General features: G+C 48.7%; 2 protein-coding genes across 2 annotated transcripts in view; one reads left to right on the top strand and one right to left on the bottom strand.

The window, feature by feature from the left end:
• SLC7A9 (solute carrier family 7 member 9) overlaps window positions 1-23379 on the top strand; it is a 32535-nt gene extending 9156 nt beyond the window's left edge. The window contains exons 3-15 of the mRNA XM_057314313.1: window positions 198-351; window positions 2261-2408; window positions 2701-2943; window positions 3239-3364; window positions 3613-3712; window positions 4441-4485; window positions 4921-5044; window positions 6335-6438; window positions 11719-11815; window positions 12761-12910; window positions 19869-20043; window positions 21669-21782; window positions 22818-23379. Coding sequence (XP_057170296.1) covers window positions 256-351; window positions 2261-2408; window positions 2701-2943; window positions 3239-3364; window positions 3613-3712; window positions 4441-4485; window positions 4921-5044; window positions 6335-6438; window positions 11719-11815; window positions 12761-12910; window positions 19869-20043; window positions 21669-21733 — 1473 coding nt within the window. The 5' untranslated portion in view covers window positions 198-255 and the 3' untranslated portion in view covers window positions 21734-21782; window positions 22818-23379. The remainder of the gene's footprint in view (window positions 1-197; window positions 352-2260; window positions 2409-2700; window positions 2944-3238; window positions 3365-3612; window positions 3713-4440; window positions 4486-4920; window positions 5045-6334; window positions 6439-11718; window positions 11816-12760; window positions 12911-19868; window positions 20044-21668; window positions 21783-22817) is intronic.
• A 711-nt stretch (window positions 23380-24090) lies between these two features.
• Window positions 24091-26538, bottom strand: part of TDRD12 (tudor domain containing 12) — a 58679-nt gene continuing 56231 nt past the window's right edge. The window contains exons 28-32 of the mRNA XM_026484277.4: window positions 25403-25463; window positions 25201-25314; window positions 24964-25117; window positions 24813-24879; window positions 24091-24385 (exon numbers count right to left, since the gene is read on the bottom strand). Coding sequence (XP_026340062.2) covers window positions 24294-24385; window positions 24813-24879; window positions 24964-25117; window positions 25201-25314; window positions 25403-25463 — 488 coding nt within the window. The 3' untranslated portion in view covers window positions 24091-24293. The remainder of the gene's footprint in view (window positions 24386-24812; window positions 24880-24963; window positions 25118-25200; window positions 25315-25402; window positions 25464-26538) is intronic.

The raw sequence follows: 26538 nt of genomic DNA, 5'->3' as shown, positions 1-26538 counted from the left end.
GCATGGGAGCCCCCTTCCCTGCGGCCATCTGCAGGGGGTCATGCAGATCATTAGCCCAGGGACTCATCCCCAAGGGGTCGACAAGGGCGCTTCCCGGAAACAGTAGCTAAGAAGCTGCTTTTAGAACCCCCCCCTCCCCAGGCCTGGAGGGTCAGCCAGGAGAGCGCTGGCTGAGCCCGTGTCTGCATCTTGTCCAGGTGCTGAGTCAAGGTCCCTGCTCTCCTTGCAGCCTCCTGGAACTGGCGGGAGGGGAAAATGGAGGAGACAAGCCTGAGAAACAGGAGAGAGGATGAGAGGTCCGTCCAGAGTATCCAGAGTAAGGAACCCAAGACCACAAGTCTCCAGAAGGAGGTAAGGCCATGCCTCGGCAGCGGCCCTTCCCAGGTCAAGTGCCCCAGTGAAGACCCCGCTGCTCTCTGATTTGGAAAGCGCATCTCAAAGCAAACAATTCCTTGGACTTACCTCTTTCCTTCTGGCCAGTGAAGTCAGCATTTTGTTACGAGGTTACTGTGTGTTTCTGTACACCGGGCGAGTGCCTGGAGGGGCTGGTGTTTGCTCAGACCCATGGCATCAGGGATGCTCAGAGAGGACCTTCTGATGTTGGAGCCCCCTCTATAGTGTCTTCACCAAGTATCTGCCCCTGTGTGTGCCTCTTGTCCCTCCAGTGATGGGAAACTCGTTCCTTTTTAGTGAGTCTAGCAGGGGTGGCGAGTGTGACATGGGTGTGACGTGGATGACCCCTGTGAGATGGAATGTAGTAGTGGCTGGACTTGGAGGTGCCTGCGCTCTAGGGGTGAACTGCGTCACTCAGGGCTAGCACTGGGGCTGCAAGGAAGGGGAGCTCTGGAGGGCGGGGAATGCAGACAGAACGGAGCTCGATGCAGGCGGATGGGCGTGGAGGGTCAGCTTCAAGCTCACAGGCTGAGAAGGGAGAGTCCCAGAACAAGATCAGGATGGCTTTGAGGGTCCGATGAGTGGGCTAAGCTCTGGGCAGAGCCTCCAAGAGCTCCCAGGCCTGGTGGCAGAGGGGACGGAGAAGGAATTTGGGGGATGGCATGGCTTGACTGTGGGTTGGTCTGGGATCTGCGGTCCCTAGAAGTTGGCTGATGGGTGTTGCTGCCCACTGAAGAGCGCAGAGCTAACCGCAGGTGTGTCCTCAGCTCATCCCTAAACCTGGGCAGCTTCTGGGTGAATGCAGACCTCAGCCGGAGGAAGGATTCTGGAGGGCTCCCAGGCTGGTCAGCTAAATGAGCCATTAGAGGAGAAAAGCCAAGACTGTCCTGCTAGTGCACCCCAACCCTGAGGCCAGAATGGGACCTGACCCTGCTCCCAGGGCCCTTCCCAACTGTGTGTGACCCTTGCTGGCAAGCCGCAGACCCTTCCTTGTTCACTGGGCTCTAACCCTGAGCCCAGCCTCTGCCCAGAAGGGTGAGCATGTATGACTCCAGAACTCAGGCCTGGTGGCTGCTGAGGGCTGACGTTCTAAGTAGGGGCCCGAGTCACACATTGTCTCCCTTTTAAAAAAGTTTTTTTCCCTTAATTCATGTATAATTCACGTACAAATCTTCAGTGTTCAGTTTGATGAGTTTTGACAAACTGATCACCCTAGAAAATTCCCTCTTGCCCCTTCTCGGGCGGGCCCCCCAGCCCTGAGTTTCATCCCTGTAGGTTAGTTTTATCTGTTCCTAAATGTCATAGGGATGGAACGGTATGGTTTGTGTCTGAGCGGGGGCTTGTTGGTAGGAAGCTCACACCCTGCAAAATGGCATCAGAGAAAGTTCTCAGCCTCTGAGTGTTCCTGTCCCTGGAAGCCTCTGTTTCTCCCCCTGCCCCCTCCTCTGCTCTCCGTGAGGCCTCTGGCCCAGACCAGAGCCCTGACCTCATTGTTTGCTAAACCAGCCTTTAGAACCGTCTGGGTCGCTTTGTGCAGTGCAGTCAGGATAGAGGTCAGGAGCGTGGCATCAGGTGCCTGCGCTGGCTGTGCCTGCAGGTGTGCCTGCGCTGGCTGTCCAGCCCTGGGCAGTACCGTGACCTTTCTGTGCCTCCGTGTTCTCCTCTGTAAAATGGGGGTGACAAGGGCACACCCAGCGCTTGGGGCTGTGGTGAGGATGAATGGACTTGATGTGAGCTAAGCCCGGTGTTACCTGCTACAACAGCGCTGGCCTGAGGCGCCTGGGGGGCTGGCCGCACTGAGAGAGGGGAGTGGGGGGAGAGGGCGGCTACACAAACGCCCCTCCCCCTCCCCTCCCCCACATCCCAGGTGGGCCTGCTCAGCGGCATCTGCATCATCGTGGGCACCATCATCGGCTCAGGGATCTTCATCTCCCCCAAGTCTGTGCTCAGCAACACGGAAGCCGTGGGGCCCTGTCTCATCATATGGGCAGCCTGCGGGGTCCTTGCAACCCTGGGTAATAAAGACGCCCTCCCCGGCGAGCTGTCCCGGTGGTAGGTGGGGATCGGCTAGGTGGGCACCCTCTGCGCCCTGGGCCTCGCCGTGGCTGGGATCCCTCTCAACACCTGTGGGCGCCTGGTGTAGATCGGCCACGCTGAAATGAGCCATGGCCAGAACTCAGGGCGGGGCGGTCAGAGGAGAGGGCCACGGTGGCCCCGTGCGCGGGGCCCGGAGGGGAGGGGCTCCCTCGGACCAGGGCAACGCCTCACCGGGGGCCTCGGGGGGACCCCTTCCTCTCTGTGTTCCAGGGGCCCTGTGCTTCGCGGAGCTCGGTACGATGATCACCAAGTCGGGGGGCGAGTACCCTTACCTGATGGAGGCCTTCGGGCCCATCCCTGCCTACCTCTTTTCCTGGACCAGCCTGTTCGTCATAAAGCCCACGTCCTTCGCCATCATCTGCCTCAGCTTCTCCGAGTATGTGTGCGCGCCCTTCTACTCAGGCTGCGAGCCCCCCAAAGTTGTCGTGAAATGCCTGGCTGCCGCTGCCATCCGTGAGTCCCCGAGTGTGACGCCCGGGTCAGGGGGCAGGAAGGACCTGCCGCGGGTGACATGGGGAGACGGGTGACGTGGGGAGAGGGGCTCTGGCTCCTCTGCGCCCAGAAAGAGGCCGGTGGGCCTGGAAGTGCCGGTGACAAGCGGGGCCAGGTCTGCTGGGGGCCCGAAGCCCTGGCAGAGCGCCCGGGGCGGTCCCTGTGGTGCACTCGATGAATGAGGCGGTGGAGAGGGCAGGTTCGAGGCGGGAGACCCAGGGGCGCACCACGTCACCCCGCCCCCCGCTCGTTCCAGTGCTCATCACCACGGTGAACTCGCTGAGCGTGCGGCTGGGGAGCTACGTCCAGAACGTGTTCACGGCGGCCAAGCTGGTGATCGTGGCCATCATCATCATCAGCGGCCTGGTCCTCCTGGCCCAAGGTGACCGCGACCGCGGGCGGAGGAGACGGGGAGGGCGGGTCCCACCACCTTGTCCTCCAGAGGCTGTGCTCCGGGGGCCTCTCAGGAAGCCCGCAGCAGTTCCGCCGGAGGCCCTGTCGTTTCCCTGCTTTTCAGAGTTTGTGTGGTAACCTGAGGGCCCGAGTCGGGCCCTTCTGTCGCCCAGAGATGAGCCAGGGTCCCGGTCTGGTCCTCTGATACCCACAATTCACTGTCTGGCTTAATTACAGGAAATACAAGGAATTTTGAGAATTCTTTTGAGGGCACACAACTGTCTGTGGGAGCCATCAGTCTGGCATTTTATAACGGACTCTGGGCGTACGACGGATGGTAAGGCCCTCTGAGACGCCACACACATCTGGTCGGGGTGTCCCAGGCTACTAGACTGAAACCAAGGAGAGCAAGGACCCTTCCTTCCTGGGGTTTGGGGGGGCCCTAACGTTCACCTCCACATCTCCATTTTGCTCAGCACCCCCCCCTCGTTCTCCTTGGACCCCACAGACACCGAAACCCCTGCCCCTTCCCCAGCCCCGCAGAGTGGCCCGAGGGCAGGCAGTGGTGGCCCGGGCCGGAAGCGTCATCGGACACAGACAGGCTCGCGGAATGGGAGGCCGTCAGGGCTGCCCAGGCTCTTGACATGGCAAGAATATTCCACAGCCCTTCCGTTTCAGCCGTGGAAATAGGAGGCGTAGTCGATGAGGGAAGAAGCGTGACCCTCTCTGACACTGGTCTTCCCCTCATGCAGAACAGCTTTCATTCTCCTTTCAGACAGCGAACCTTCTGGTTTTTCAAAGCAGCTTGGGGACTCATTGCTCCTGATAATTCGGCAAATTCCCACGACTCCCACAGAGGACAAAGACTTCTCACTGACAGACATGCAGACCTTTGGGAGCCCCCCCCATCACGGGGCTTTCTCCACAAGCAATTACCCTGAATTCCTGCCGGAGAATTTTCTCTGTGGTGGAGAGTCTGAAATGAGGCCAGCCTTTATTGTGTGTTTCACGATCTTGGCAAAGGAGGTCCAAGTTAGGTCACTCATGTTACTTTTCTTTGCCTAGGAATCAACTCAATTACATCACGGAAGAACTTAGAAACCCTTTCAGGTAAGAGAGCTGAGTCAGGTGGGAGACGCTGGGCCAGCAAGCATGTTTCTCTCTCCCATGCAAGAGGCGGCCCCCCTCCCGGACTGTGAATGCTTCCCCAGTGGCTCATTTCCATATGCTCATTAGAGCTTGGCTGTGCTCTGGGCAGTGGAATAGTCACTGGGAGGATGGATGAACCCCAACTTTATCTCGGGTGGATTTTGCTTTATAAACAGTTCCACCTCACTGCCCTGGAGTCTGAGAGCAGGAGCGTTCTTTCTCATGTGACAATGTCACATCCCACAGCCCCTGCTGTGGCAGCTGGGACCCCAACCCACTACAAGGAGAGGTGGAGGGCCGGCCAGCCAGTGGGAAGAAAGGACAGGACAGAAACAACAGCCCTGTGAGGCTCTCACGGGATGCTCTGGTCTGACCCTGGGTCCCTGGCCCTCCCAGAAACCTGCCCTTGGCCATCATCATCGGGATCCCGCTGGTGACAGGCTGCTACATCCTCATGAATGTTTCCTACTTCACTGTGATGACTCCCACCGAGCTCCTGCAGTCCCAGGCGGTGGCCGTGGTGAGTGCCCGGTCTGGGCAGGTGGCTGCTGGGGTCTGTGGGAAGCCCTAAATGAGCTGAGGTACCCTCTGGGGAAGAGGGAAATAATCGTCTAGACACGGGCAGAGTGAGCAGTTGAGGGCGGCAGCAAAGACCCACCTGCTGGTGGCCTTCCGGTTCGGTGTGTGGCCCGGGCACTGGCACAGAATGCAGGTGGGGCAGGGCTGGATTTCACTAGGGGTTTTGACAGACACAGACGTGGGTGAGAAAGTGCAGGGAAGGGATCAAAGGAGGGAATTATAATAACTGGGGAAATCAAGCTGGGCGGGGGGGGTCTCAATGACGGGGATGGGGGTGAGGGTCAGTAGGAAAGGCGGGGGGGTGTCCACATGCTGGAGGCCTTGTGGAGCTAGGGTGGGACAGGAAATGAACTGCAAACAGGCGACAGGGATGGGGAGCAGGGAGCGATGTCTTGGTCACGATGAGGTCACCTGTCACAAGGACAGGTGGGCAAGGTGCAGGGAGAACAAGGTCGTTCTGAGTGAGGGGGGTCAAGGAAGCAAGGGGCCGGGGTGTTGGAAGGACATTGAAATGATGAAAAATTAGGACAGGGACAGGTGGAGAGAAGATTTCTGTTACTCTGTGTTAGGAGGTTGGGGAGGGACAGTAAAGTATCCCTCAAACTGAGAAGGCACTTTGAGACAAAAACGACTCCATATAGTTTATACATGGTTCTATTCAGGGTAACTTCCTGACAGGGGAATCAGGTGGAGGTTGATCCAGGCTCAGTGCAGTTATTCTCTGCAAAGTCTGGACCTTAGTCCACAGATTTCATGGAATGAGGTGGTGTGCAGAACGGCACTCTAGTGACAGCAAAGGGCTAGCCTGCACCCCACTGACAGCCAACCTTTAATTAGATCTTGTGGCACCACCTGTGCACTGGGAAGGGGAAAGACTATGTTCTAACAGAATCCTGGGAGGCCAAAACAAGCCTCCCTGCATCCCGACCTTGGCAGGCGTTTCTAAGGTATAGATATTAATCCCCAAGGCACCCTGAACATGTAGCCCTAAGAGAGGTCATCCAGCAAACATGAGCAAGATGGAGGGCCAGGGATGGAGTCAGTACAGTCCGCTCTCCTGCACTACGGGGGAGAAAGGCTAGGTTGTTTTCCTCCCGAGGGGTTGTCTACTTTCTCCTTTCCTGGAGGGGAGTCAGTGGCCGTGCCCAGGCAGGGCCCAGCAGCTTCCTTGGGACCCACGGCTCCTGCAGGCCATGCAAGACCCTCAGGACTCCTCTGCTTCTCTCTGCAGACGTTTGGCGACCGTGTTCTCTATCCAGCCTCTTGGGTGGTTCCACTGTTCGTGGCCTTTTCCACCATCGGTGCTGCCAATGGGACCTGCTTCACGGCTGGCAGGTAGGGAACCCCTGCACTCATCCTGGGGGGCAGGGGGCAGCAGAGCCCATCCCACACTTGAGGAAGACAAGACTCGGAGCGAAAGTCCTTAGGGCTCTGCCAGGTTAACACTGCATGGCATAACAGAAAACCCAAAGTCTAACTGGAATTTGAATAAAAACTAAAAAAAAAGAAAACCCGAAGTCCTGGAAAGGGAGCAAAAAGTGTAGCCGAGCTTGCACACTGGCACTGGGCATGGCGGCCCCACTGGCGGTAGGCTCCTACGCTCCTCGGCAGCAGGGAGCAGTGCCGCCAACTTCAGCACAGGGTGAGTTTGGCGACAGAGTGACTGGCACACTGGTGGTACTTCTCATCTTGTCCTGTTTGTCACTTACGGATAGTTCTTGAACATCTCCTATGAATATATACATAATCAAGATCAGAGAGTAACATTTTAGGCTTTCAAGCCATGGAAGTTTGTCACTACCCAACTGTCTCTGTGCACGACAGCAAACAGTTACTCACACAAACAGCCCCGCCAACCCTCCAGACCCTCCTGGTCCAGAGACCGTTAGTGGCTGTACTGTATTCCATTTTATGACATAGCACAATTTCACATAACCTCAGCTCATGGGCTGAGTGGGGCTTATTTTCATCAACACTGCCACAGGGGACATTCTGGAACATGTCCTTGCCCGGTTGTCCAGTGTTCTGAGTGGATATATTTCTGAGAGTGGAATTGCCAAAGATTATACACTGACACGCGACAGACACCAAACCATTCTTCTAGGGCAGCCCTGTCAAAGCACACACACTGCCGGTCCAACACCTTCCCTTCTTCAGAAGCGCCCAGCTCTTCTGGGTCCTTTGCCTTTCTAGATGAATTCTAGAATCTGCTTGTCAATTTCTACAAAAAGGCCCTCAAAGATTTTGATCAGGGCTGTGGTGAACTGTAGATCAGTCTGGAGAGGGCTGCCGGTTTAATTGTATTGATTGTTCTCATCTAAGGGCGAGGACCCTCTCCCTTTATTTAGGTCTTAATTTTTTTCAAAAGTGTTTTCCTGAGTAGTTTCAATATATGGCTCTTGCATATTTTTTGTCGGATTCATCCCAAAATATTTCATATTTTGGGGGTGCCTGGGGTGGCTCAGTTGGTTGAGCATCTGTTTTCAGCTTGGGTCATGGTCTTGGTGTCTTGGGATGGAGCCCCCAGTCAGGCTCCCTGCTCAGCGGGGAGTCTCTTCTCCTCTCTCTCGGCCCCTCCCCCTGGCTCATGCTCTCCCTCACGCTCGCTCTCAAATTAAAAAAAAAATTCCTGGGGCGCCTGGGTGGCACAACGGTTGGGCGTCTGCCTTCAGCTCAGGGCGTGATCCCGGCGTTATGGGATCGAGCCCCACATCAGGCTCCTCTGCTATGAGCCGGCTTCTTCCTCTCCCACTCCCCCTGCTTGTGTTCCCTCTCTCACTGGCTGTCTCTATCTCTGTCGAATAAATAAAATCTTTAAAAAAATAATCCTATTTTTTGTGCTATTGTAAATGGTATTTTTTAAATTTCAGTTTCTGGTAAGTTTGTTGCTCATACAGAAACACAATTTCAGTAGCTCTACTGAGGCTTAAATACTATAAAACTCCCTTTGCAATTATGTAATTTGGTGATTTCAGTAAATTTATAAAGCTGTACAAATGTCCTCACAGTCCAATTCTGGAACATTTCCATCATCCCAAAAAGTTCACTCCTGCCTAACTGCAGTTCATCCCTGCTCCCGCTCCAGCCCTAGACTACCACTGACCCGCTCCTGTGTCTGTAACTTTGCCTTTTCTAGACATTTCCTTTAAATGCAGTGATGCACCATGTCATCTGCATGTGGCTTTTTCACTTAGCGTGTTATATTTGAGGTTCACGCATGTCATAGCACGTACCTCCTCATTCCTTGTAACTGCTGAACTGTATCCCATTAAGTGGATATACCACATTCTGTTTATGCATTCACCAGTTCGTGGAGTTTGCTCCGCTTCTGGGCGGTTAGGGACAACGCTGCTATGAACGTTCACGCACGCGGGTCTGTGTGGACACGTCTTCATTTCTTTAGGTAGCTTCCTAGTAGAATCACTGGCTCGTACAGTAAATTTGTGATTAACTTTTACAGAAACTGCTTAACTGTTTTCTAAGTGGTGGTTCCACTTTAATTTCCGTAAGTCGTGCATGAGCGGTCCAGTTTCTCCACCTCGGAACACTTGGCATTGTCTTTTTGAGGAGTCTTTCTAATGGGTATTAGTCATGTCACTGTGGTTGTAACTGCAGTTCCCTGATGACTACTGATACTGAGCATCTTTTCATATGCTAATTAGCCGTTCATATATCTTCTGATGAAATATCTACTCAAATTTTTGTTCACTTTTAGATTGAGCTGTTTGTCATCTCATTGTGTTGTAAGAATTCTTTACATATTATGGACACAAGTCCTTTATCGGGTATCTGACTTGCACATAATTTCTCCCAGTCGGTGGCTTGTCTTCTCATCTCTTCCTGGTGTTTTTGAAACATGCATGTTTTTAACTTTGACAAAGCCCAACTTTTTTTTTTTCACGTGTCATGCTTTTGTTGTCATATCTAAGAGCCTTCGTGCAACCCAAGGTCACAAGGATTTTCTCTTGTTTTACCCTAGAAGTTTTATAGACGTAGCCCTCACATGTAGGTTTATGATCCATTCTGAATTAGTTCTGTCTGGTTCTGCACCTGTGCAGCTTGGGGCCTGGCCAGAATTATGACTTATGTTGGGTAGAATTTTTGTGGGGTCACACCAAAGATTTTTACTTCCTGGTATCTTGAGTTTTCTAGGTCACATATAGAGAAACCTTCCTCCTTTCAAGAATACCCACCCGTGTTTTCTTCCAGCATTTTACTTTAGCTCTTTGATCAGTCTGGAATATATTTTGATATGAGGCGTAAATCTCACTTTTCTCCCTCAAACCTCTACCTGTTGTCCTGATATTATTTATCCGTAGTCCATCCTTTCTCCTCCTGGTTTGAATGCCATCATTATCACGCCCAGTATGCTGGGTTCGCTCTGCTTCACAAAGGGCCCTGTCCTGTGCTATCACTGTGAATAGGAAGGCTTCCCAAACCCCCTCAGGTAACATCTGGAAGAACCAGTGCTCCTATGTCCATGGCTCCACTCCTTGCCTGCTCAGCCCTCCAGCCACACCTGCAGTGACTGTGTCCAGTCGCAAAAGTCCTGCTTGCTTTCTGAGCCCATGGAATTTACGGAGAGGTTTGTGAGCTCTTAGGGTTTAAAGCGTGAGGTCACAGCACCACCTGAAGTCCGCCTCTCTCCATCTGGTGACCGCTTTCCTCCCAGTTTCAACTGGCTTGTTCTGGGAACTAACTTGTCGCTGTGTTTGTCTTTTTCAAATTTCAAATATGTAGTTTTATTTATTTTTTAAAAAGATCTTATTCATTTGAGAGAGAGGGAGAGAGCACAAGCAGGGGGGAGAGGCAAAGGGAGAAGGAGAAGCAGACTCCCCACTGAGCTGGGAGCCCAACATGGGGCTCCATCCCATGACCTGGAGACCATGACCTGAGCTGAAGGCAGACACTTAACCGACTGAGCCACCCAGTCGGCCCTCAAATATGTAGTTTTAAATAGACGGATCTAGTATGTTTTTTTTTAAAGATTCTATTTACTTATTTAGAGACAGAGCGTGAGTGGGGGGAGGGGCAGAGAGAGAGAATCCCAAGCACACTCCACACTGAGCATGGAGCCCAATGTGGGCTTGATCTCATGACCCTGAGATCATGACCTGAGGCAAAATCAAGAGTCAGACACTTAACTGAGCCCTCCAGGCACCCCTCTCAGATCTAGTATCTTTTTTTTTATCATGATAATTAGAGCATTAAATTTAAAAAATTGTTTATTTTTTAAAATTTAAATTCAATTAACATAATGTATTTTATTGGTTTCAGAGGTCAGGTTCAGTGATCCATCAGTCTTGTATAATACCCAGTGCTTATTACATTACGTGCCCTCCTTAATATCCATCACCCAGTTACCCCACCCCCGACCCCCTCCTCTCCAGCAACCCTTAAGTTTGTTTCCTATAATTGTCTTTTAATGGTTTGTCTTCCTGGTTTTGTCTTATTTTTTCCTCTCTTCCCTTTGTTTTGTTTCTTAAATTCCACATGAGTGAGATCATAATTGTCTCTGATTGACTTATTTCACTTAGCATAACACCCTCAAGTTCCATCCACTATTGCAAATGGCAGGATTTCATTTTTTGATGGCTGAGTAGTAATCCATTGTATGTATATCACATCTTCTTTATCCAGTCATCTGTCAATGGACATCTGGGCTCTCTCCATAGTTTGGCTCTGTGGACTTGCTGCTATAAACATTGGGGTGCAGGTGCCCCTTTGGATCACTGCGTTTGTATATTTGGGGTAAATCCCTAATAGTGCAATTGCTGGGTCATAGGGTAGCTCTATTTGCAACTTTGAGGAGCCTCCATATGGTTTTCTAGAGTGGCTGCTCCAGCTCGCATTCCCACCAGCAGCATGAGAAGGTTCCCCCTTCTCCACATCCTCACCAACATCTGTTGTTTCCTCACTTGTTAATTTCAGGCATTCTGACTGGTGTGAGGTGGTATCAGATCTAGTTTCTAATGTATTTTTTTCACTCTGAACCTAGATTAACAGCTGTTGATTACATTCTTAAATTATGGTAATTTATTTTTTAAAAATTGTTTGGCTTTTTCCTTTTCTCTCTTCAACATTTTAAATATAGTCTTTCAGATGACTGAATCACCAGGAGTTCTTGGGAGTGGGGGTACTAAGCCATTTGTTTGCATCTACTGACACATTCTTGATTCATCTTTTGGGGTTGTTTTTTTTAATATGGAAATTCTGTACAGCGTGGATTTAGGAAGTGCCAGGTGCCTCTGTGTTTGCCTCTGTCAGGGGCTCCAAGCATGGGGGGTCCACTGGCCCCAGACCAGGTTTTCCCTTATGTGAGAGCATAACTTTGAGGACACTGAGTAGGTGTCTCCTCCTGAAAGGTCCTCCCCAAACCCCAAGCCAGCCCCCTGCTCTCCCCTGCGTAGGTGACCCACAGCACCGGGATGTGTTGCTCTCAGGGGCATTTAACCACCTCTCACTTCCCCAAAATTCGCTTACCTCCCCGAGACCGCCTCCCACTGAAGATGCCAAGTTCCCATTGAGTCCCTCTCCCCGCGGCTTTGTAGCGAAGCCCCCTGATGGTACAACAGCTCGCAGGCCCACCCACAGGGGCTCCTATTGCTTTTTCAGACTTGTGTACGTGGCGGGCCGGGAAGGCCATATGCTCAAAGTGCTCTCCTACATCAGCGTCAGGCGTCTGACTCCAGCCCCTGCCATCATCTTTTATGTAAGTATGAATTCTGCCAGCAGACACCCCCTTAAATGCAGAGGGGCCCTGAGGGAACCAGGTATTGCTAAGCCCAGTGGTTTTCCCATGGCCCAGGCTCCCTCGCTCCTCGACATGAAATAGGTAGGTTAAAAAGCCCATGACAATTCAAACATTGCCCAATGTCTGCTCTTTGTTCTCAATCTGTCCGTGAAAGACACTGACTCTTCCAACTTTCTACCCTCTGCACTCCTTACATGTACATCTGTATGTCGGGGTCCCCAGTAACGAACTATATAAAACCCCACCAGCTTACAGGGAAGGAGAATAAGGCATTTATGAGGTGGCTACTGTTAAGTGCTTCTCCTTATGGCCCCCTTGTCTAGATGTCATGGCGTCCTTGCACAGTAGAGGCCCTCTGACGTCCTCTAATTGGAGTTTCTCAGTGGGGGATAGTCCTTGGTTGTGTGCAACTGTCCCTGGCCCTTATGGGCCGTCCAAGCCCAGCCTCGGGGCCAGACTCCTTCCACCCCGAAGAAGAAGCACTACTCTCCATCAGCCTACTCCCTTAGGAGTAGGCCATGCAGCTAAGGCAGGTCCAGGCCAGGCTAAGACAGCTGAGTGTCGCAGTGCAGGCAGGGCCCTTTCCCCTGACGAAGACTCTCTGGCAGGAACACTTATCATCAGAAAGCTGGTGTGACATACACGCATTATTTTGTTTTTTCCCCTGCTTAAAATTGCACCTTCAAAGAGTCACAAATTTTCCAAGTCCTTTCCATCAGGCTTCAGGGAGAACACTCACCACAGCCAAAGCCTGGTTTAACCCCAACTCCAATGGGATGCATAGGTTTCTTTCATGCTGACATGTTCATTCACAGGAAACACTACTTCTTCAGTCTCCTGTGAGGTGACAGGGATCCATCTTTATGTACCAATGACCTAAGAATCCACGCTTCCTTCCACTAGGGTATCATAGCGACTATTTATATCATCCCTGGTGACATCAACTCACTGGTCAATTACTTCAGTTTTGCCGCATGGCTGTTTTATGGCCTGACCATTCTGGGATTGGTTGTGATGAGGTTTACAAAGAAAGACCTGGAAAGGCCTATCAAGGTAGGTTTTGTGCCCCACCTGTCACACGTGGCTTTGATTTCTTGATGGATTAAAAGTAAGTACTTTAAAATCTAGGGGCATGCTTTCTATTTCCAACCTGACTCTACTCTTCCCTTGAACATCACAGTTTAGTGGGGTTTGCTCCTGAATTCTGGCTCCAGACCCATTCCTGTGCGGGCAGCCACTAATAATCTGCATCTGCAAACCGGGGTTCCCTGCCACCTCTCTGCACAGCTGAAGTGGGTCTATATGCCAACGCAAAAAAGAATTTGTCTCGCTTACGTTAAAGGCTTTTGCTTTATTTTGTTAGCAACTGTACTATTGAATTACAACAAATGCAGGTATAAGAACAAGGTAGGAAAGCTGAGTGCTTAAAGAAATAGGACAAGAACAAAATAATGTCTTTAGCTTTAGGATTTTGTTTCAGAAATGTGCCTAGTGGTCTTTCTGGCCCTGTAGCTTGACTGTCACCAAGTCTCTGGAGTGAGCTGAGCCATGGAGTTTGGCAGTCCCACCTTAGCTCATCTCGCAGGCAAGATCATGACATGGAATAGATTTTTCATCGACACAAAATCCCTCAAACAAAAAGTATTTGAGAGAAAAATAAGGAAGATAGGGAAAGGAAGGTCTAACACATGTAAAATTGGGGTTCCCGGGGTGGGGGGGGGAAATAAAAGCAACAGAAGTTTTTTTTAAAAGATTTACTTATCTGAGGGTGGGGAGAGAGAGAATTTTGAAGCCAACTCCCCACTGAGCAAGGAGCCCAACATGGGGCTCAATCCATGACCGCAAGATCGTGACATAAGCTGAAATCAAGAGTTGGCCACTTAACTGACTGAGCCACCCAGGCGCCCCAAAGCAAGAGAATTCTTGAGAACTGTAATTCAAGAAACATTTCCTGGGGCAGGTGGGAGAGTGGGAGGGGACCAGAACCAACAAACCAGATACGAAATTACTGGAGAACCTGAGCTAGGAGGGGCAACAGGGAAATATAGTGATTAAATTATGGAGCTTTGGGGATCCACTCCTCCTTTCATGCCCTCCCCTGACCCCAATTCACTTATAAAGGAAAGAAATTAATATAGGTGTCCGGATTCTCATCAGCAACACTTCCTACCCTGAGACAGTGGAGCACATATTTGTGGTATTCAAAGAGAGAAAATACAAGCCAAACTGGCCTCAAAGAAGAAAGTTACCAAGGGACGCCTGGGTGGCTCAGTCAGTTGAGCAGCCAACTCTTGGTTTCAGCTCAGGTCATGGTCTCAGGGTTGTGAGATGGAGCCCCACATCAGCTCTGTGCGCAGTGGGGGGTCTGTTGTGGATTCTCTCTCTCCCCCCTTAATAAATAAATAAATCTTAAAAAAAAGAAAGTTATCAATATGGAACACCTCAAGGCATGGATGGTTCCATGAGACCTTCAGGAGGAATCACCTAGAGAACAAGCTTCGGAAACCACAAAGTCAGTTGGCACAAGATGAATACACTTCACTACAGAACGGGCCTAAATGATGGGAGATAAAGGGGCTACAACAAGGATGCAAGTATCAAGCACTGACAGTGTCATGTGACAAAAATGGAAGCAAAAGCATATGAAAGTGTGCCAGTAAAGGAAAGTATGCCGAGGAAACTGCCCTAGGCTACCATCTAAAATTAGACAGGAGGAGGAAAGAAGAACCCCCGGCTAATTCTACTACCGTTTATCATAGTATGTGAAAAAGAAGAGAGTAAGGTGTGATATTTACTATTTATAATAGCAACTCTCAGAACAAAAACAGCATTTATAGATCCCAAAAGATATATCCAAAATAAACCCACACACACGCTCACAAGAGACCATATCATAAAAGACCCGCTATATTAAGACTCCAGTAGGGAAGCAAATCAGAGTATCTTCCTGGTTAACATTTTCTTGGTAGAATGGATATTAGGGTTTTTTGTTTTTATTAGTTTTTAACACCCCAAACTTTGTAGACTCTATAAATCTCTTATACTATTTCTAGCTACTAGTTATATGGGAAAATTATTAAACCAATACTTATTTTATAATTTATCAACTTATAATTATTTAATTATTGGTTTAATTATTTTTTAAATGAAGTTTGAGTCTTTTATTTTTATTTTTTTTAAAAGATTTTATTTGTTTGAGAGAGAGCACAAGTGGGGGGCAGGTGCAGAGGGAGAAGCAGACTCCCTGCTGAGCAAGGAGCCCAATGCCGGGCTTGATCCCAGGACCCTGAGATCATAACTGAGCCGAAGGCAGACGCCTAACCAACTGAGCTACCCAGGTACCCCTTAATATAATTATTTGATAATTATTAATATTTAAATCCCAAAATGTAAAATGGTATTTTCAAGACGTGAGAGAAAAGTTTCAAATTGCACTCCAAATTCAAGACAAGTCAGAATCGTCTATGGGCGCCCCAAGTGAGAGTCACGTGTCACTCATGCTGGGAGACTGTGTCACTGTGTCAAAGGTAACCACTTGTTAACAACTGTGATAACTGCTTGGTCAGCAGGAAATCACTTTTTAAGCAGTTTATTTCCTGGTATAATGCACATTGGGTATTTATATGCATTTACTGTGTTATAGTTATATCTGAGGACATTGGGTAGGAACTTGGGGTTTCCTGTGATACATCATCTTTTTTTTTCCTATATAAAATAAGAGAAATGGGGGGCGCCTGGGTGGCTCAGTCAGTTAAGCATCTGCCTTCGGCCCAGGTCATGATCCCAGGGTCCTGGGATCAAGCCCCACATCGGGCTCCTCGCTCAGCAGGGAGCCTGCTTCTCCCTCTGCTTGTACTGTCAAATAAATAAGTAAAATAGAATAAAATAAGAGAAATAGACCTCAGGTGAGAGTTTTCCTGCAGAATGTCCCTGTTTAAGGGCATAAACTAATAATAAGCAGAAGCCTGCATATGGGAATAGAAACAGTGTGGAGCCCAAACTTATCAGTTACATGAATAAACTGGCTTATTTAGTTTAAATGAGCTGAAACCAACCATTAAAGGGAGAAGATCTTCAGACAGGTTTACAAAGCTGTAAGAAAATTAAAAGGATAAGCAAAGACTTACCAGGCAAATGAAAATACACAGAAGGCAGGGGTTGTGATCTTAGCAGATGACAGTTCTCCTGCCCAAAGCACAGGCACTTCAGTGTCGTCAGTGATGCTCACGGCTAAAATTCACAAGAAAGAGATGGCAGGCATGAAAACCTGCTCACCAAGTCACACGGTAGCCACTGTGATGAAGCAGAAACGTCAGCAAGTACAAGAAGCCACAGACACACACCCTCACAGTGCGCTTTAACGTGGCCCCCTTCAGTCCAAGACAGACCCAGAAATCTCCCCGGTATAGGTGACAAGCCCTCACAGAACAAAGCAGATCTTAGAGACCGTTCCACACTCTGAATCCCCAAGAGAGCAAATGCACCTTCTCAAGTGCGTACAGCGCATGTCTGAAAACTGACAAATGCCCCAAAGAAAACCTTGGTAAAAAATCAGTAATAAAGACAAACCACATTCTCTATCTATAATGCAAAACAGGCAATTCATGTTAAACTTTTCAGTCCAATAGGAAATGAAAGTACATAAATTCCTAAAAATAATAAGACATTATCTATGATCAGTGCTTTGAGGGAGTTTCATTGCATTAAATACAACATTAAAACTGAAAACAAATAAGCAACTCAAAAAGCAAGAGAAAGAACAAAGAAAACCAAAAGAGTGTATAAGGAATTAAACAAAAAAGGGAATTTAAGATTCTTAATTGGATCATCTGGTTTTTGGAACTTCCCTGAGAATTCTGATTCTGTTGGGCTTACTTTTAGTAACTTTACATTTTCCCAGAAAATTGTTCATTTCATCACATTTATTTATATGGGGTTGTACAAATTAGTTTTATGATTTTTTTAAATTCCTATATTCTGGAGATTATTTCCCCATTTTTGTTTCTTCTTTGTGTTTGTGCTTTGTCCCATTTTTTTTAAAAGGTCAGCTACAGGGGTGCCTGGCTGGCTCAGTTAGTAGAGCATGTGACTCCTGACCTCAGGGTTGTGAGTTCAAGCCCCACGTCGGGTGTAGAGGTTACTTAAAATCTTAAAAAAAAAATTAAAGTGAAAAGTTAGGTACAGGTTGTTTTATTGATTTTTCAGATTATTTCTATCAACAGGGCTCCTGGATGGCTCAGTTGGTTAACTGTCTGACTCTCGATCTCAGCTCAGGTCTTGATCTCAGGGTTGTGAGTTCAAGCCCTGTATTGGGCTCCATGCTGGGCATGGAGCCTACTTGAAAAAAAAAAAAAAGGCAAAGAAATACACTAAAATCAATAGCCTTTATTTATACAAATGACATCCAATTAAAAGGTGTCAAAGAGAGCACCTCATTCCCCAAAACAAATAATAAACAAGGGCCTCGCCAGAACCTTAACAAGAGGTGAGGCCTCTAAGTTGTAGCAGAATTCTTTTGAAAGACAGAAAAGGCACTTGAACAAGTGAAAATTCACACCTGTTCTTAGGAAAAACCAGTGTCCTAAAGATGCCACTATTTTTTGTTGTTTTTTTAAAGGGGGGGCGGTGGGGAAGGGCAGAGGGAGAATCTTAAGCAGACTCCACACACAGCAAGGAGCCCAGCCTGGGGCTCGATCTCACAGCCCTGAGATCATGACCTGAGCCTAAATCAAGAGTCAGATGCTTAACCAACTGAGCCACCCAGGAGCCCCAAGATGTCACCATTTTTTAATGTAAACATTTAAGATCACGATGCATCTGAATTTTCTCTAGAGTTGCAGGAGTTGATTACAAAGTTCACAGTGATGGAAGAATAGCCAACAAAACAGAAAAGAGGATATTAAAATATGAAGGTTCTAAAATGTAAATATTATGGTGATGCATGAAGAAAATATATAAATTGCTTTGTAATCCAGAAATGGGGGAAATCTTTCCTATGACTCAAAATCTGTAAGTACTCAGGAAAAAATGGACAAACATAACCCCAATGAAATAAAAATTTAGGCGTTGAAAAAAAGAGAAGTTAAAACACACACATATATATAACAGATGGGGAAAATACTTGCAATAATATCACAAAAAGGGGGCTAATATCCTTCATTTAAAGTGTGCCTAAAATGGAGATGGGAATTAACAACATCTGAAATGGACAGAACATATAAACAAACAAAAAAAACAAACATATGAAAAGACAGTTCAGAGAGATACTGCAATGACACTTACAAATGAAGCGGACGAACCCCACCGAGCCACCCCCGCCCCGTAACAGGAGAACGCGGGCCCCAGTTCTGAGGAGGTGCCACCGCTTGCCCGTCAGACCGGCAGAGATCCCACGCTCTGGCCCCACTGCGCTCTGCTGAGGCCACGGGGAAGCAGCTGCTCGCACATGGCAGCTGGAATACAAATGGAGTAGCCGCTATGGGGGGGAGGGGGACTTGGCAACATCTGGCAAAATTCCATTTGCACTTATCTTTTGGCCCAGCCACCCCATTGTGAGGTAATCTACCCCCAGGGTAATACTGGCAAAAGTATGAAATATATCCAAGGTTGTTTACTGCAGCATTTGCTGTACTAGCAAAAGGCTCAGCACGACCCAGAAGGTAATCAATGGGAGACTTGGTCAAATAAATGATACATCTACAGAGTGGAGTGGGACGCGGCAGGAAACGACGGAGGAGTCATGGTCTGTGTGTTACTACGGCACTCTCTCTGGAATATATTCATAGGAAAAAGCCAAGTGCAAAACTATCAATTATGTATTTGCGAGCTTTTTTTCTGGGGGTAGCAGAAGACGAACAGGTGCGTGTATGGTTGTGCTTCTATGCACTTCTATTTATTCTCAAAAACAAATAATTGAGAAAAGCAAAATCAATAAAAAGTTTTAAATGATAATATGTTAAAAATTAAGATAAAAGGGAAAAAACAAATCCCTCAAAACTGAAAACAAATGGAGATAAGAAACCTTACTCTGTGACAAGTAAAGGACAACACCACATAGGGAAAAACTGAAGGGCAGTATTTTGAATGAATCTCCCTTATGGGTTATAGTCTGAGGTTAAAAAGAACTATAAGAAATCTTACACTTCATACCATACTTATAGTAGTGGTAGGACTGGTACAGTTATTTCTGGCTACTTATTATGGGCATATTACAGGATAAAGCAAGTGAGTAACTATGCTAAAGCCATTAAGAAACAAGATTTTCAGAAGTGTAAGAAAAAAAAGTCTAAAGGGAAAAATGCAATGAATTGGAAATATCAGTATGAACTTATAAGATTTTTCCCTTCTTAAAAAAAAATATTTTCTCTCTGTCCCTGTAAAAGAACAATGAGTACTCAGACCCCCCAGATTATGGTTTCTAAGTCCCATTTCCAGCGGCAAGGAAAGAGCTCCCTGGAGAAGAGGGAGGAGTCACGATGTGGCGGCACTGGCTTCCCCCCCGGCCCCTGAACCCACTGACTGACCTTGGTGATTCGGAAATGGGACAATGGGACGTGAAGGGCCTCGTGATGTGTTACAAGGGAAGCACACGGCTCCAACTACGACCGTGTGCGGGACATCTGAGGGACAGAGGAGCAAGTTCTCAGGCAAAGTAGAATTAAGACCTTGCGTTAGGATGAATCGTCCAATTCCTACATTAAATCAATGACAAAGTAACAGAGAGAGCAGGGAATGAACACGTTAAAAACAAAGTCCTCCTCAGAGGCGTACACTGAATGGTGTCACAGGTAAAATGACACGATGTCTGACATTTTCTTTCTATTCCAGGGAAAAGAAAAAAAGGTAGACTAGATGACAAAAGATTGGCAAAATTACTTTAAAACGATTGAAATTGGAGGATGGGCCCATGGAGTCATGGATATACATTCTGTAACAGCATTTGTTTGGGATGAAAATTTTCGGGAAGACAATGCACATGGCCAGGTCATGACACCATGTTGTTTGTCTGCAGGTGCCCATTTTCATCCCCATCCTGGTGACCCTCATATCCGTGTTTCTGGTTGTGGCCCCGATCGTCAGCCAACCTGCATTGGAGTACCTCTACTGTGTATTATTTATACTGAGTGGCCTTATATTTTACTTCCTTTTTGTCCACCATAAGTTTGGATGGGCTCAGAAAATCTCAAGTAAGTACCAACAGAGGGACTGTTCTCTTAGGGAAGCACAGACAGGCACCGCATCCCGCAACCTCACCTATCACAGGAGCTCGTGCAGCTAGCGAATCTCACCTTCTCCTCCGTGGGACACCTCTGGGGTCCACCTGTGGCCTCTGCCTTTGTTCTACTCAATTACTGTAAACAAGTAGGAAGGGAAATCACCATCTGCTTTTTTTTATTGTAAGATACACATAATATGAAATTGACCACCCTAATGATCTTTAAGAGTATGGTTCAGTACCAATGAGCATATTCACATGGTTGTGCGTCCAACCTCCAGAGCACCACCTTCCCTTGCTGAGAGGCCCAGCAGCATCCCAGAGACACCCAACACATGACAGCGTTGGGACGAGGGCCTGACCCTTCCCATGCCAAAGCCCTGGCTCTTGCTCACCGCTTTCAATCAAGGGAACTCTGAGTACAGCACAGAGACATTCACGGTGCCGTAGTCCACACCATAGATTCGACCCCAGGGAAGTGCCAGCACCCCGTGGCCATCAGGGGCCAAGGCCATCAGTGATCCATCACCTGAAGACCCTTTTCTTGGTCTCCCTCTCCCTGTACTGTTTCTACAAGGCAGGAATCAGGCTGTGCAGTTTCACTCCGGATCTATACCACAGCCGCCTAATGTTGATGGGTCAATGTGATCCAACATCTGCCCCTTCTCCTTCAGCTTGTCTGAACAGAGAGCAGGAAGTACAGCCGTCCCCTCCGCACTCCTCTGGGGCTTCGACCTCTGTCTATATATGCAATTCAGGGAGACATGCAGGGTACAAAAGAGCAACACCCAACCGGACGCCGGTGAGGGTGACCCTGAGACTTAGAGCCAGCGGGAACTGGGAACGCCCTTCTCCAACCTGGGCCGTTCAGATCCTGGCGTGGCCTGCATTCCTCCCCTGTGAAACCCGACAGCGGTGTTATAATAAGCAAGAGAGAGTCTGTTTCATGTTGATTAGTCAAGTGAAACCACACCCGAAATAGGGCTTTATATTTCCACAGGGATTTTCCCTTTCCTGAACAAGCTCTCCCCACCGCCCGGCCTCTTTACTCCGATCGAAGCCCTACGCTGAGAGAGGGCTGCAGGCACACTACTGCAGAAAGGAAAGTACATTCAGTGCTAGAACAGCCATCCCCCCCCACACCCCGCCTCTGACCTTGACCTTAGATCTGATCATACTGATAATCTAGCCAGGATGACACAACCTAAGGGTATAAAATGGGTCTTAGCCAAGCTGCTCCCTACAAGAACTGGTTGGAAGTGAAAAGAACAATCTAGCTTTTAAGCAAGATGCGGGCCCAGGGCTTTCAAACTCAATATTCAACTCTCCGTCAGTGGTGGTTACGCACAGACACAGAAGTGAGCTGTGCGACCTTACCCAGAGGACACTGTTTGGTGGCAGGAAAACCGTTAGCAGGCTCCTAGAGCTTCCCTAGGAAATAACTTACCTCCAGGGAAGCCACCGTAGCTCCCAGCATGGCTCCGACTACTTTCAGCCCACGTCCCCTGAGCCGCGGGGCAGGAACCGAGAAACGAGGTGAAGCCAGCTTTTCATTACAGCTCTCTGACCGCACTTCCTGACTGGCTTTTACTCCAGGGCCCATCACCATGCACCTCCAGATGCTCATGGAAGTGGTGCCTCCGGAGGAGACTCCAGAGTGACGAGCTCAGCCTCCCGGAGCCAAGTCCGAGCCACGACGAATTTATTTTTGTAAGCAATATTTGTTATTTCTTCCTGATGTTTTCCTTAAGAAAAAAAAATGTATTCAGATGTTCATAATACTGCTATTTGTAGACCTCCTCAATTCGCTGGGTGGGGGCTCTGAAGTGACGGATGTTTGCTAAATTAGCAGGCGGAGACGTGGCGGCCAGGCTCAGCAGACTGCCCCCTACGCCGGGACTCCTTAACAGGGCAGGCCTGCCACACCTATGTAAATAAAGGGTATTCTTTAAACTCATCAATAAGGTATACATATATATTTTATATAAAATAGGTAAAACTTTTGCTTTACTTGAAATAGATTTTTAACATACTAAAGTACAAATATTTTAATGCCCCCCAGAAGTACCGAGCCCCTGTATTTTACCTGGGATGTACAAGGCGGGTCTATCCCGGGCTGAGTGCCAAGGTCCCCAGTGCAAAGCTGACCATCCAGAACCATTGGAGCCTGATGCCCACGACAGGAACCACAATCAGTGGTTGGCCTCACAGGCCCCCCTCCCCCCAGCCTTCACTGGCACTCCAGTCAAACCAGAAAGGGTGGTAGTGAATACAGTTCTATTTTGCATTTGGCACTCAGGGAAAATACGGTCTAAGAAAAAAAGTGAAATGGCATTTCTGTGAAAACACTGAAATTTTATTGATATCCTATAAAAGACATTCACACCACGACTATGTGAACAATTTTAGAAGTGCAGAGACAAGGTACTTTTACCTTGCATTTCAGAAATTTTCTCCAAACATGAAATCAATACGTATTAATAGAACAAAAAAATTAGTAATTGTTTACATTTCACAAGTCACTGTCTATGTCTTACAAAATGTTATTCAGAACTTCAAATAGTAAATTTAAATGTCTGAAACAAAGAAATCAAGATTTAAACATCTAGCCCAGCTCCCCCACGATCCCCCTTCCATTGTTTGTGAACCAGGACTCCCGCCCCGATTTATGCAGCTTTATTATTTGCTCTTATTATTTGCTATGTTTTACAAAAGAGAGTGAATATAAGCTAGCGTCCCCGGCAGGTGGCCAGCAATCACGGGGCAAGCCAGTGCACCCAGGCGGCCTGGCCATCTGCCCAGAGGCCTCCCCCAGTGGGAGCAAAAGCTCTACCTACAGAAGCCGACACCTGCTGAGGACATTACAAGAGCTCCGCAGAGTCAAACCTTTGCCAGCAAAGACACCAGGACTTCTGACCTCCTGAAGAGCCTGCCCGATTTAGCCCAGAAAAAGGACGGTCACCCCTGTACTTCGTGTGCCAATCCTGACACCCACGGAGCAGCCCATGGGAAGCCCGGCAGCAGCCAGCTGGCGTCCTCCCACCGGCGGCCCGGGCCCCCACCTCCCTCCCTCGAGGCTCCCCTGCCCAGCAGCGTCCAGGGGCAGCACCCAGAGGAGGACGACGAGGCCACGCAGCGAGCGGAAGGTCTTCTTTTACAGATGAGGAAACTGAGAGAGTGTGATCCAAACCTGCTCACAGGACAGCCTGGTGACAGTTTACCTTTCGTTCAGGCGGTGGCTTATCTACCGGGACATCTGTGCTTTCTGCTGTGTAATAATAAAGGTCTCGGGGGCAGAGACAACGGTCACGTTCGGTCACCTCTTTCCTGCCTCTAGGCAAAGCCACCGCCTCCTGCTGAAGACAGACGCAGGGCTGGCGTCTCGCTCCCCTCTGCAACTCTTCCAGTTCACACGGGAAGTCCGGCTCAGGGCGCTCCTGCAGCTAGGGGGTGACGGCCGGACACCCTCCTCCGGGATAGCGTCGTGAGTGCCGTGAGGGCTCCCCACATGCGGCTCTTCTGAGGGCCACCTCCAGGCGCCCCACACGTCCTCTTCCATTTCCACTAAAGAGAAACCTTCGTCCCGCGTGCCCAGGACTGTTTAGGGTCAGGCGGTTCTTCCGAAGCAGCCCCTTTACCCCCAGAAGCCCTGGGTCTGGCTGGCGGCGGCCGAGGCAACCGTGCTTTCGCCCCTGGTCGATCCGTGGGTCGCCACCGGTCTCCTCAGGATACTACAGGCACAGGTGAACAGAGGGTCTGTTGAATCCCAGCCAGCTCAGGGTGGAAAGCACGCGCTTGTAAGCCGGAAACCTCCACCTACATGCATAACACCAGGGTTTCGGCAAGGTACCAGCCGGGTCTCCGCGAAAAGTGAACAGACTAGCTCCGGACAGGACAATCCATCCCCCAAATGGCACGCCATGCTCCCCGTTGCTCAAGGCGACTGTGCTGGGACAGGTTCCGTGCGAGAGGCAGTGCGGGCCCGAGGGGGCCGGTGGATGCTGGGCCCGGGTCAGACCAGCGCCCACCCCCTCTGATTATCCCCGCAGCCCATCTCCCACCAGTACCGATCCCAGTGCCACAGTATGATGCCTGGTCAGAATCTACTCTTGAGTCAAAGACAGGTCTGGCCATGACGGCTTGTTTCCTGAGCTCCCAGTCACACAGCGTGTCCGTCTGTCCGTGTGCGGTTCAGGCCACCCTTCCGGATTGGACTCGTGTTCATTCACTCTCACTTCCGTCGTTGTCCGACGGCCGGTCACTGCTCTCAGCCAGCTCTGCCACTTGGCGCTGCAGGTTTGTAGAATTCGCAGCTACAAGAGTTTGATGTTATTGAACAATCTGTTAACTACAGACTAATGAGCACATCGCCCCCACCCCCGAGCCCTGCCATTTTTTTGGCCAATGCAGAAAAAGTTCCTTAGGTTCTAGAGCTCTACCTATTTTGTGACTTACTTTATATTTTCATTATTTTAGACAAGAAATGAGTGGGTAAAATGTGCCTGCTTAGAAATTAATTACCCTCCTGAAGAAACTCTGTAAAAGGGTTATAAGAAGGTATGCTTATAATTAAGAATTGATGCCTCCTCAGACCAGAACATTTAGCACCAAGATCGACCACAAGGAGAAAAGCCATCCTAAGGGCCTCACAGTAACGACCTGTTCCCACGAGGGCCACAGTCCTCAAACCATGGCCTTCAGACCTGCGACTCCCCAGGAAGTGGGCGCACCCCCTCTTACCCTGGGGGAACTGGCTGTCCTCTTCCTTTTCTTCCCAGTGATCGAAATCAAAAGCCACATTAGGATTCTGTTCAACAGAACAGGTGACATTAAATGACAAAGTCAGTCACGCTCAGGGCACTGAGACCAGGCATGGTTCATTTCCACTCACCCTCTGTTTGAGCAAGCTGCACCAAGGTCCCCTGGTCTCTTTTGCAAGAGTGATTACAGGTTCCTCGTTCACGATCGTGCATTTGCAGGCGTCTTTTACGATGTTGGCCTGCAGCTCCATATCGGCCAAGTAAAACTTCTCTCCCACCCAGCCACTAGGGGTACAGAAAGAAAGGCCAGTCTTTTAACATGTTAAAAGTGATTTCGACTACACTCTACAAGACATACGTGAACCTACCTGAAAATGACTCTATCTCGGAAATATTTACATTTGTAATCTTCTACGTTCCTTATTCTTATCTTCAGTATGACCACATCATCTTTTTGGAACCACTTTATCTGTGGGTGGAAGCTAAGAGAGAAGACGATGGCTTACAAGGGCACACAATTCACTCACTGAGGGGGGAGGGAAGTAGACCCCGGCCGTGGGTGGGACGTACCTTTTCAGAGGCTCTGTGGTTCTGTGAAGGGAAGAATCACTCGGGTTTTCAGGTAAAGTTTCTGGGCAGAAAGTCAAACGTTCCAATAAGTTATTTGTACGTAACCATACACTCCACGTACTTACCTGTGCTTTCTCACACTTCATGTAACTTTTAGCCAAGGAACTACTGACAAAGGTATCAATTTCCGAGTATCCACTTGCAAAGAATAATTAGATAAAAATAAAATGCACCACACTTAGAATTAATAAAAACAGGCTCTAACAAATACTATAATTAAACAATCAGGTAAGTAAAGTCACTCTGACACGGGAGGCATTACTGCTGGTGGCCACCTTAACCCGCGAGGCCCAGGGATGCGCACCAGAGGGGAAGGCATCTGGTCGCCAATCTACGCAAAGAACCAGTGCTGAACACGGCACTTCCCAAAACAATGCCATCTGAACTTCTCGGTCTAAAACCCTTGAATCTTCCATCTGAGGATTTGGGCAAGAATGTTCACAGCATCTCTAATCCTAGTCAAAAACTGAAAACAGCCTCAGTGCCTATCAACAGGTGAACAGAGAGTAACTTGTGGTATATTCGTATCACAGAATACCGCTCAGCAGTAAGAAGGTAGCACCGCTCCTTGTAATCACCTGGCTGAGTCTCACAGACAAACGCCGGGCGACAGCGGCCACCGGAGCGCCCACTCTATGCTTCTAATTCAGCAGAGCTGACGGCAATGGACACTAGGACAGCGGCTCCTGGGAAGGGTTTCAGGTGGGAAAGATGTGAGAGGGAGATTCCTGGGGCTCTGAAAACGTTCAACCGCCTCATCCGGGTGCGGTCAGTGGACAGAGACACACACGTAAAGAATTCTGATGAGCTGTGTGTACTTCCCTGGATGAACATTACACCTCCATTAACAAAAAGGGAAAAGCTATGAAAAAAACACTGGAAGCAGAATTGTCAAAAATAGGAAGTTAGCTAATACCAGTTTATGTCACCTTCTATAGAATTCCTCTAAAAGTGGAAAGCCTCAACACTGGAAAACTTCCAAGCTTTCATGATTTTCAGTGAGCCTTGTTTTTTTTTTTTAAAGATTTTTTTAAAAATTCATTTGAGAGACACAGAGCGAGCCAGCAAGCAAGCAC

Source organism: Ursus arctos, unplaced genomic scaffold (genome assembly GCF_023065955.2).
Source record: "Ursus arctos isolate Adak ecotype North America unplaced genomic scaffold, UrsArc2.0 scaffold_19, whole genome shotgun sequence".
In the NCBI taxonomy this organism is placed as follows: domain Eukaryota; kingdom Metazoa; phylum Chordata; class Mammalia; order Carnivora; family Ursidae; genus Ursus; species Ursus arctos.
Note: the sequence above shows the minus strand (reverse complement) of the source record. Positions and strands in the feature narration are given on the sequence as shown.